Source organism: Stenella coeruleoalba, assembly GCF_951394435.1.
Source record: "Stenella coeruleoalba genome assembly, chromosome: 13".
In the NCBI taxonomy this organism is placed as follows: Eukaryota; Metazoa; Chordata; class Mammalia; order Artiodactyla; family Delphinidae; genus Stenella; species Stenella coeruleoalba.
In genome coordinates this window covers 31,067,277-31,079,415 of record NC_137159.1, presented here as the reverse complement: position 1 = coordinate 31,079,415, position 12,139 = coordinate 31,067,277, and the positions used below count along the sequence as shown (strand labels likewise).

General features: G+C 44.4%; 1 protein-coding gene across 3 annotated transcripts in view; it reads right to left on the bottom strand.

Annotated features, from left to right (window-relative positions):
* Positions 1-6,209: 6,209 nt before the first annotated feature.
* Positions 6,210-12,139, bottom strand: part of LOC307195773 (uncharacterized protein C2orf42 homolog) — a 42,374-nt gene continuing 36,444 nt past the window's right edge. For all 3 annotated transcript variants that reach the window (XM_079940225.1, XM_079940227.1, XM_079940226.1), the window contains one exon: positions 6,210-7,276. In XM_079940225.1, coding sequence (XP_079796351.1) covers positions 7,068-7,276 — 209 coding nt within the window. In that variant the 3' untranslated portion in view covers positions 6,210-7,067. The remainder of the gene's footprint in view (positions 7,277-12,139) is intronic.

Genomic DNA, 12,139 nt, shown 5'->3' with positions numbered 1-12,139 from the left:
CTTGCAGTTCCACATACAACTTAGCAGTGAGTATGGGCTGCCATTCTCAGGACATAACACAGAGAACACAGACCCCCCTGGAGGTAACAGTGAATCTAACTTACACAGGCACCACATTTCTGCCCTTCGCACCATTGACTGGCAAATGAGCAATGGTTTGTAGATAGAGCAGGTGCAGGAGAGGTGGCTCCTGCCAGATGGTGCTAAAAAAAGGCCCAAGTCTGATACACAAGAGTCCTTCCATTAACCCATCCATGACCAAGGCAAAGTGTGTGGGTGGGGTTGGTCTTTCTCTGACTTTTGGGGCTTCTAGAGTCTCAAAGGGTACCTTAAGTGTTCCATTGCTTAACCTGGTTTTGCCTTGATACAAATGGCAGGGGTGGCCAAGAGACAGGGGATATAGAGGGGAAGCCTTTAGTGTAATATGCCTTCACTCATACCTTCTAGATGGTCCTGAGCTTCTCATACCCCAGAAAAGGGCTGACTAGGTACTGCCGCTTTCCTGTCGGAGTCCTGCAGTGGAACTTTAGTATGGCCTCTGAGAGCACTTCGTCTACCATATTCTTGCTGTAAGATGTGATGCATTCTTGCTGTAAGATGTGATGCCATTTACCCTGCTGAACCTCCTCTATATAAAGGGATAATTCCACCTAGCTCACACGACCAGCTGTGGGAATCTAATGAGATAACTTGTGTGAAAAGGCAAATACAGCCTCCGATACATGCTAAATAAGCACTCCAGGATACATTAGTTTTCTTCTTTCCAGGAGATAGTCTTGCATTCTGTTTACTCAGACCAACTTCCTATAAACTACTGGAGGCTAGCTTGTCCCCAGGGCTCGGGCCATTCCAGGAAAGATGTCTTGACCATAACAGTGTAACACGAGATGAAAAATTCCAGGAAGGGGCAGCTAGAGGAGAAAGACAACTGAAGGGTGCCACAAGGCAGAGTGTGCCCTAGACAGGGCTCCCAGCAGGAAATCCTGCGGCTTCTCACTTCAGCAGTATCACAGATGCTTGGGCCCAGAGAAAATCCCCCCAACCACCCTTCCCTAAATTCTGACCAGACCCCAGGTTCAACTCATCAGATCATGGATGAACCCTCTGCCTTTTCCTCCAAACGCACTGGGCAGGCTGTGGAGCTAATGCTAGGAAAAGGGAAGCTTCTGTCCATTAAAAATCAGTACAGGGAACCACACAAAGCCTTTTGTTTTAAGGACTACCCTGGGATTAATGGCCCTGAAAAGTGGCTCTAAGGACCCGGTGAGAAAAAATGGAAAAGCAATTTTTATATTTTGACTGACCGACTACCACGTGCTAGACCAGACTAGTGAGTCTGTGGAGTGGATATTTTGCAAAGGAGAAAAGCGACAGAGATATGAACGACTCGCTCAGGGCAAACAGGCTGGCTAGAGCCCACGCTCCCTCTCGTTCCCCACCTGGCAAGACAGCCAGGGTGAGGCTCGGCCAATACCGGGAAAACGGGAGGGGCCCGGGTCCCCGGGCGCAGCTGCTCGTTCCCTGCAGAGCCGCGCGGTCTGCAGCTCAGGGTGCGGCCCGGCCCCACGTGCCCCGCCGCCCCGGCGGACCCGTGGGCAGGAGTCCAGGATCGGCCCCGCCCGCGCGAGGGTGCCAGGAAGTCGGTGCCCGACCTCAGAGCTGATCTGAAGGCACCTGGGGCACGCCTGGGGGCCCGGCCGGCTAACGACCTCGGGAAGGCCTCGCGCCGGACCGCCGGCACCCCTCCCCTCCCAGCTCGCCTCGTCAGCACCTTTCCCGCAGCCCGGCCCACCCCAGCCCCACAGTGGGTCACGAGGCAGCGCCTGAGCTTCGTCGCCGGGTGCGGCCCGGTCAGTCCCGGCCGGGCCAGCGCTCGGCGCCAACCCCCGCCCCCGCCGCCGCCCGGCGCGCGCCACGTCCCCGGCCCCGCCCCCGCGAGCCACGCGGGGAACCCCGGTGACGTCACCGTCCTCCAGCTCTCGCCTTCCCGCGCTCTCCAGAAAAGACGCGAAGGTGGTGACGTGTCCTGGGGTTTAATGCGGCTGCGCAAGAGACGTCCGCAACAGAACGTCCTGCGGCGCCGCCTGGTGGAAGAAAAGCACCAAACCCGCCGGAAAAGGCGGAGCGGGCGAGAGGAGAACGTGACTGACATCAGCTCGCGGAGCCGAGGGGGCGGCTGCCGCGTGACCAGCCCCCGCCCTCGGCACCGGGAGCCTTTCTCTTTCTCTTTTTTTTTAGTACAGTGTGGAAGCTTGATTATTATGCCCCTTCTTTTAAGGTTAAAACCTCGCCTTTTCTCAAACTTATCAACATAAGTTATATTGCTATAGAAAATTTGGGGGGGAAAAATAAAGGAAAAGATATGAAGATAAGGAATAGCAGTACCCCTTTTCATATTTACTCCCAGACTTTCTTTTACTTTAATCTTGCTGTATGTCAGTGTAAGTACAAAAGCTCTTAAGGAGGGACAAAAAGCAGCAAAGCCAAGTTAGAAAAACACGGTAGAGACTTCCCTGGTGGGGGCAGTGGTCAAGAATCCACCGGCCAACGCAGGGGACACGGGTTCGAGCCCTGATCCGGGAAGATCCCACATGCTGCGGAGCAACTAAGCCTGTGCGCCACAACTAAGCCTGCCAGCCACAACTACTGAACCTGCCTTACCTACAGTCTGTGCTCCGCAACAAGAGAAGCTACTGCAGTGAGAAGCCCGTGCACGGCTACAGAGTAGCGCCCGCTCACCACAACTAGAAAAAACCTGCGCACAGCAATGGAGACCCCATGCAGCCAAAAGTAAATAAATAAGAAAACACGGTAGAAGAGAGAAGTGCAGAATAGGCGAGACGAAAGGGTAATAGTATTTAATAAGCGTTTAACAGACTATCTTATTTACTCTGCACATCATCCAGACGAGGAAACTGGGGCTCAGAGAGTTAAATAATTTGCCCAAGGTTGCACTGTTAATAAGCGGGTAGCAGAGTGGGAGTTTGAACCCAGGGGTTAAAATCTGAACCTTAAGATGGTGGTCTAGGGAGAAGGGCGAAAAACGGCAGGGAACATATATGGTAGCAGACTGGCTTTGTACTTCTGTAACTGTCGATGGGAACTAGTGCCTAGGAACATGGCTACTGCCTCCATCAGTTGGATCAGGTTTGCAGGAGCGTGCCATAAAGCAGCCCAGACTAATATGCTGCCTTGAATCACCTGGCTATATGCAAGGGCCACTAGTTGCAGAGTGTCACCGACCTCCAGCACTGCCAATGAAAGGTGGGGGTCAGCACCTGCTCAGGTATTAGGTCCTGCAACTCAAAGTGAGGCTTGCAGTCCAGCAGTGTTTCTTCAGTCCATCAACTTTCTTTATTCAGCTTGATGTTACAAATGCGGAGTCTTGGACCCTACCCTGGAACTTCTGAATGAGAATATGCTTTCTAACTAGATCCCTGGGTGATTCCTATGCACACTAAAGAACTGTTGTTATCATGTCACCCTGCTCCCTTGGTGATACAGGTGGGATGGTAGAAAGATGTGAAGGGAGCTTGTGGCGCTGGATGGTGGGAGGGCTGGGATAGGGAGGAGGTTTTGGTTTTCTGTTTTGGCTGTGCCACGTGCCCTGTGGGATCTCAGTTCCCCGACCAGGGATTGAACCCAAGGCACGGCAGTGAAAAACCTGGAATCCTAACCACTAGGCCACCAGGGAACTCCCTGTAAGGAGGTCTAAAAAGAGGATCAAATACGGAGTATCAGCAAATCTCACAAGATGTGAAGGAAGAAAACTAGGAAATCAGAATCTGGGAGATTAAAAAACAAAAAAGAGTATGTTGAGGGGGGAAGCAGGTCCATCTTGGGAAAATGCACCAAAAAAATAGACACAAGGGCTGTTCTCTGTGACTGACTTTTCTATGTTGTCTGTGACTTTTGCCTGAGAGGGTCCATTCACTCGAAGGGCTGCAGGAGGGCAGTCCCTGCCCATTCCCTCACCTTCAGCACATAGAGTGGGATTTCTCTGAATTCTAGTGGAGGGCAAATTTTGGCCTGTTTCTGACATGGGACACCAGGCAGTGACAGCAGAGTGCTTCTTGGATGACATATACAGGTTGTACTCTGTAGGCGGCCAGGCCTGGGGGCTGGTGTGGGTGCATGTGTATGCACATGTGGGCTGGAGGGAAGGGAAGTGATTGGCAGATCAGACATGACAAGAATCAGTGAAAGATGGGGTGGACATATGCGACTGGAAATTGCTAGGCCCAGAGAGTCACAGAGCTGATGACATCTGGTACCTTGAGAGAGCCAGGTGGCAGGCCTACAGAACTCCACTTGGGTGCTTCTTGGAGTCAGATTTTCTGGAGGCCTCTGAGTGGCCTATCGCTCCTCTAAATAGTAAGTAGCAAGCTGTTGAGATGATAGCAGTTCTGGTAGAGGCAGGTGTGAACCAAAGTGTTCTGGGTGTAGGAATAGCAAGCTGTTCTCATGATGCCCATCATGTTAGGGCCCCCCGCCATGTTGCCTGGAGGAGGAGTTAAGATGCCATCCATCTCAGACCCATCAATACGCTCAGTCTGAGGATGGTCCGTCTGTCTGTGCAGTAGACAGGAGGCTGTGTGGACCTGGAGGGTCTTGCGCTGCTCACTCCAGAACACAAATAGTGGCTGCAGCATGGGAAAGCAGCAGGTGGGCAGCCCTCAGAGCTGGGAGATTCCAACGCCTAATGGAGGTGTGCAGTGGATGGTACAGATGGGAGCATGTATGGGTGGGTGCAGGGTTTGAAGAACACTGGACTGTTGGGAGTAGCTAGGACCACTCTACTCTTCTGGCATGGGGCAAGTCTGAAATGAGGTCAATACTGATGGTGTCCCAAAGGTGTCTGGATGCTGGGAGTGGGTGTAGCGACCCTACTGGTACTCCTAGGACCATGCTTGACCTGGTAGAGAGGGTATCAATGTAGAAAAGGTCAATGTAACTCTGAACCCCATTTCAGATTTTGATGAACTGTGTTGGTGGGCTGGGGTGGTCCTGGGTGGAAGATCTTGGCGCTTGAGCGGGGGCCTCTTTTGGTGAATTATTTGCCCCAGGCATGTGTCTTATGGCTCCTGTGGTTCTTCTGGCCCCTGTGGTTGGAGTCAAGTACTGCTAGACCCAGCCAGGATTTGCCTGTCACTCACAGGTTTGGCTTGATCAAAAAGCTGTGACTGATGTCCTCAAAGTACTGAGGTTGAAAGACTTCTCAGAATAGGCCAACCACTGTGTTTCCTCGGGTGTTTTTGCTTTTAAAGCAAACACTCTGCCGCACCTAGTTTTAATTTCTCCTCTTCTCTATACCTATCCAAGCCCTTCCTCTCCTTTATTTTATTTTATTTTGTCCATGTGGCACGGTTTGTGGGATCTTAGTTCCCCGACCAGGGATCAAACCCATGCCCCCTGCAATGGAAGCGTGGAGTCCTAACCACTGGACTGCCAGGGAATCCCCACCTTCCTCTCCTTTAAAGCCCAGCACAGGTCTAATTCTCCATGGACCTCCGGACTCTCCTCAAGGATTTTCCCCATTGTCAGAAGCACTTGGGAGCTCTCCACACAAGCTAGCTCTTCAATCGTAGATAGACAACCCTTAATTTGCCTACCCATCCCCCTCTTATAGGGGCACAGCTCCCCCTTTCACCAAAAATGATCACAGACTCCCCCACCCCCACCCCAGTTAGGCCCAGCAGAGCCTTTCTTTTGGGGATTTTGGACGTTGGATCAGGGAGAGTAGAGCAGTCAGTCCTGCTCTATAGTGTGGAAGTGAAAGCCATACTTTCAGGTGCATTAGGAGCCAGAATTCCTACCAGAAGGAGATGCTCTGTGCTGAGAGTGAAGCCTCAGGAGAGGTGGAGATGGGTCAGATAGACCCTGGCTGCAGGGGTTCTGAGGCCTAGCCACACCCCAGCTCCACTCCAGGATGGTTGTCCAGCCCTATTTTAATGTCCATGAACCAGTCATTCGTTCGCATTTTGCCTGAGCTGGTTAGAGTTGGGTTTTTGTTATGTGCAAACAAAAAGCCTACCTAAGGACTTTTCTTGTCTTCCCAAGGACAGTGAATTATAAGGAATTTATATTATAAGGCAACATGACACAGTGGAAAGAACATGCACTTTGGAATAAAATGAAACATTTTTAATGCTGTTTCCAGCAAGATACTTAATCTCAAAGAGACTGTTTAAATTCATAAAAGAAGGGGTGATGGCTAAACTCAAAGAATGATGAGGACTAAATGAGAAAAATGATCAAATGAGAATCTAAATGAAAATGCCTGGGATGTAGTAGGCAAACAGGAAATGTTCATTCCCTTCTTTTCTCCTTAAAGGCAGGCTTTCATTCTGTGTCTTTCAGTGTATCTCCATTCTGTGATCAATGAATTAAAAAAATAGGAATTGAATTTTACCACCTGTTAAACTTTTTGGAGAGTAAAGAAGGAAAGAAATATCAAGAAAGCAAGCAATTACAAGCATTAGTTTGAAATGTCAAATACTGCCTTGACACCTGGATCTCTTTTTCCTGTTTTACTATCACCTGAATCTCCCAAAAGGTTTATAATTTTATAATTAGGCCAACATGAGATATAATTTGGAAAAACTAGTGACACTGTGCTTTGAGAAGAGAATAAAAGGGCATGACTGGAATTCTGCCAGGATGATCATCAACATTCTGCCCTAACCAGGGTACTATTAACTTTCCAACACTGTTGGTGTTAAGGCAAGTGCTGCTAACTTCTTAGAGAATTAGGAAAAGGTTGAAACAAACTCTAAAGGTGAGTCCTTCGAGAAGGTATGTGGGCTGGTTTTCTTTTTGTTCCTTCAAAAACTAGCCAGGAATACCACCCAATTTATAATGAAGACTATACACAGCAGCACCAAAAGGGCTATATGTACAAGAAGAGTTTTTCTTCAACAGAATCCACTTGAATGTGTTGAGAAACCGTATCTTAGCTAAGAGTAGTTCACTAAGGAACAGAGCCATCTAAGTGCCTAACTAGTATTTAAAGTTGTCAAAGGGTGGGGATGTGCAAATTTAGCAGCGAAAGACTCTTTTGTTTTGCCTCAAGGGAAAGTGATGGTGGTCAGAGGGGCCAGTTCCAAGGGCTGGTCCAGGGGGGGCCGCTGTTCTTGGTACTCCGCCACATGCCCATTGCGGTGGTGACCATACTCAAACTTGATCCGCAGCTCGCCAATCTTGGATTGGGGAAGAATATCTGGAATCCACTCAATGATGAAAGGTGTTGGCTCCTTTTGATCTGGGGAAGTGTTGCCTGAAGAAAAAAAAAAAAAGAAAAGAAAAAAGACTGATTAGTACAATTCCAAAATAAATTTGAGTCTGGACAGGACTTCCTTGGTGGCACAATGGTTAAGAATCTGCCTGCCAATGCAGGGGACATGGGTTCGAGCCCTGGTCCGGGAAGGTCCCACATGCCGTGGAGCAACTAAGCCCGTGTGCCACAACTACTTAAGCCCTCGTGCCACAACTACTGAAGCCCGTGTGCCTAGAGCCCGTGTTCCGCCACAAGAGAAGCCACCACAACGAGAAGCCCGCGCACTGCAATGAAGAGTAGCCCCAGCTCGCGGCAACTAGAGAAAGCCCGCGCGCAGCAAGAAAGACCCAATGCAGCCAAAAATAAATAAAATTTAAAAAAAATTGAGTCTGGACAGATATTACCCTGTTCGCAAATTTTAAAAGGAAATGAAAAAGAAGTTAAAAAAAAAAAACTATATGAGGAAAAAAAAGGCGCGGGGGGCCAACAAGAAGAATCAAGGGAAGGGAAAAGTGACTACTGCTGTACCTATCCAAAACAAAGTTTCAGGGAACTGTCTGGCATCCTCAAATAAAATAAGACCCAGCTTTTATGAAAATACGGCCAAAAGAATCACAAGGAGAGCCCAGCCAGACTAAGAGGAAAAGATAGCTGGATGAGGTTAAAAAGGGAGACAATCAAGAAAAGGTCAAGGTTTCAAGGAAACTAGAAAGAAACAGACTTAAAATCTACATGGTTCTAAAACATATTACAAATCCATAATAACAAAAGAGTGTGGGGCTTCCCTGGTGGCGCAGTGGTTGAGAGTCTGCCTGCCGATGCAGGGGACACGGGTTCGTGCCCCGATCCGGGAAGATCCCACATGCTGCGGAGCGGCTAGGCCCATGAGCCATGGCCGCTGAGTCTGCGCGTCCGGAGCCTGTGCTCCGCAGCGGGAGAGGCCACAACAGTGAGAAGCCCGCGTACCGCTTAAAAAAAAAAAAAAAAAAAAAAAAGTATGGTACTGGCATATGTCTACACAGATTAACAAAACAAAACAGAAAGATCCAAAATGGATACAAAAAGAACAGGAATTTAAAATAAGGTAAAAATGGCATTTTCAATTAGTACAAGAAATACAAGTGTTTCTTTTTTTTTTTTTTTTTGCGGTACGCGGGACTCTCACTGCCGTGGCCTCTCTCGACGCGGAGCACAGGCTCCGGACCCGCAAGCTCAGCAGCCATGGCTCAACGGGCCCAGCCGCTCCGCGGCATGTGGGATCCTCCCGGACCGGGGCATGAACTCGCTTCCCCTGCATCGGCAGGCGGACCCTCAACCACTGCGCCACCAGGGAAACCCACGAGTGTTTCTTATAACAAATGGTGTGCATCAACTACATAATTATCTGGAAGAAAATAAAAGGCAGAATCTTACCTCATAACTTACATCAAGATAAAGTCCAGAAGATCAAAGATTTAAACGTGAAAAACTCAGGTTAAAGAATGCTTTTGAAAAAATGTAAAATACTAGCAGAATTAAAAATAAGCATATGGTATCACCTTCAAAACTATGGAGACAATTAAGCATAGAAAACATAGTCCATTTAGCAAAAAACAGAAGAACAAAACAAGGAGACAGAAGACCAACTCTATCAACTATAATAAAGGGGAAAAACTATTGAAATTGGAGAAAAATCAAAACCAACAATATAATATTGATAAGAGATTCAATAAGAACAAAGTGTCACAAAAAAGTTAAAAGGATGGCAAACATCAGAAAAATGTAAAACAAAAGAAAGCTGGTGTCACTGTTGTAATATTGAACAAAGATGAATTTAGGGCAAATGTTATTTTTACATTGATAAAGTATTGCTATATACTGAATCTACATTCTCCCAAAATTTCTCCCAAAGTTTGTATCCTCCCAAGATTCATAAATTGAAAACCTAATCCCTGATGTGATAGTACTTGGAGGTGGGGGCTTTGAGAGGTGATTAGGTCATGAGGGCAGATGAATGAGATGAGTGCCCTTATTTTAGACCCCAGAGACATCCTTGCCCTTTCTGTAATGTGAGGACACAAAGTGAAGACTGCTGATGGCCGTCTTTGAGCCGGGAAGCAGGCCCTCACCAGACATCGAATCTGTTGGTGCCTTTATCTTGGATTTCCCACCCCGCAGAACTGTGAGAAATAAATTTCTGTTGTTTGTAAGCCACCCAGTTTATGGTATTCTGTTATAGCAGCCCAAATGGACTAGACAATATATTTACATTGACATCTGTCAATAACTCTGATGTACCAAAAACATTGCATTACAATACTCAAAGGCTTTTTGCAATATCAGAAGACATTTAGAGAAACATAACTGTAGTAGGAAATTGTCTCACAACTCTGCTAAGTTGTATAAGTCTTAAAGCTATACAAGACTTTACATTGGATAAATAATAACATCTTTGCTAGCACAAATTAATATCATACATTAGGTTAGTGAGAAAATATTTTTAAATCCCTAAAATAAATAGAAATTGAAAAGGCACATCTTCTGACCTCAAAATAATAAAAGTAGAAATTGATAGCTAAGAATATAAAAATCAAACCAACTCAACCAACTGGAAATTTTAAATACAAAGTGTTGGGGACACAGAGAAACTAAACTATGATTAGAGACTATTTAGATATTAATAATAAGAAGAACCTTAAATGTTCCTATTATCAAATATGAATTTTAAAAATTAACTGATAATTTCAAAAGGTATAAAAATTTAAAAATTCCAAGAAAGTGTTAGAAAAAAAATTTAAAGAGTTAGGAGAAATTTTTACAGACAAAAGCATAAAATAGTTCAAAACAGACATTCAGATAAATACAAGAGCCAGTTCCTTGAAAAAGACAAAAAATTCTTGGAGTATATAACTATAGACCTAGGTTTTAAAAGTTATGTGATTATCCTCTATACCAAAAATTATAAAAATGTACACAATTTAAATTTTGGATGAAAACAGGAGAATTTTTTGGGAAAAAAACAATTAAAATTGACTAAAGAAGAGGTAGAGACCGTGAGTACAAATATAAATCAGAAGAAATTAAACAAGTTTTTAGAGAACTGCCTGCAAGTAAAGTTTAGGTCCAAGAGAATAAATTCTTTCAAACATTCAAGGAACAGATATTTCCTAAGCTATTTTTTTAAATTAATTTTTATTGGAGTATAGTTGATTTACAATGTTGTGTTAGTTTCTGCTGTACAGCAAAGTGAATCAGTTATACATATACACATATCCACTCTTTTTTAGGTTCTTTTCCCATATAGGTCATTACAGAGAATTGAGTAGAGTTCCCTGTGCTATACAGTAGGTTCTTATTCGTTATCTATTTTATATATAGTAGTGTGTATATGTCAATCCCCAAATCCCAATTTACCCTTCCCCCCAAGATATTTAATTTGGTCCAAAGCTTTCTAAAATCATTTTCTATATAACTACTACAAAACCCCAAAAAAGATAGCCTCCAAAAAAGAAACTGTAGGCAGTTAATACTTATGAATCAATAATAAAAAATCCTCAATAAAGTAGTAGCAAATAGACTCTACATAATACATATCAAAATAAAAAAGACCACACAGGATTTATTCCAGAAAGGCAAGATTACTTCAATATTAGACATTTATTCATAAAACTCACATTGTGAATCAATTATACTTAAATAAAATAAATAAATTTCATTGCACTTGGGTCAAAACAGTTCATCTTTTGAGGTTTCTCAAAAGATGGTAAAAAGGTATTTCAAGGGACTTCCCCGGTGGTCCAGTGGTTAAGACTCCCCCTTCCAATGCAGGGATACAGGTTTGATCCCTGGTCGGGGAACTAAGTTCCCACGTGCTGCGGGGTGTGGCCAAAAATTTTTAAAAAAAGGTATTTCAAAAAATTAAATTCTAGGGAGTTCCCTGGTGGTCTAGTGGTTAGGATTCGGTGCTTTCACTGCTGTGGCCCAGGTTTAATCTCTGGTTGGGGAACTCCCGTGAGCCATGTGGTGAGGCCAAAAAATAATACATAAATAAATAAAAATAATTTAAAAAACAACTACCTTAAAAAAAATCAATTCTATTTCCTAATAAAAATACTTAATAAACCAAGAATATGATATGCTGTTATAATAAAAAATTTTATCTGAAATCAATAACCAATAGTTCATTATTTAATAGTGAAACACAGAGCAGCTTTTCCCAGAAAAATTCTATGAAATGCTAATGGTATTCCCCTGAAAAGTGTTGACCGGTCAAATAAGCCGGGGGAAAACTTAAGTTAAATAAAGTTCAACACGTATTTTAATTTCAGGATCTTTTTAATATGCAAATTTATAGGATGAGTTACTAAGAGGGATACATTATATTCTAAGACACTACTCCCTACTGCCTCCCTACTCCAGTTGTAACATTATCTGCGATCTGAGTATATCATACAACCAGGGAAGTTCTCATGTGGCCAAGTTTCTTTTCCCAGCAAAAAAGTTATTACAAAATTGACTGAACAAGGGTTCAGGGAGTCTTAGAATCAAGAGTCTTAGAATCAAAGAAATACAGTATGTAGCATTTCTCAAACTTATCAGATCATGGAACACTTTTTTCACAGCATACTTATCACTATCTCTTCTTCAAGACAGAGTTGGAAAATGCTATGCTGGAGGAGTTTTTACTATAGTAAAAATGATAGTTTTACTATAGTAAAATGAAAATCTCAGCTGCTAGCTTTACTATTATTCATTGTTGCTCTTGAAGTTGTAGCTAATTTAACAAGAAAAAAAAATGAGATATAAACATTTGATAGGAAACAAAATTATCATTATTTTTCAAGTGATATAATTGATTTCCCAGAAACAACAGGTAAACAACTA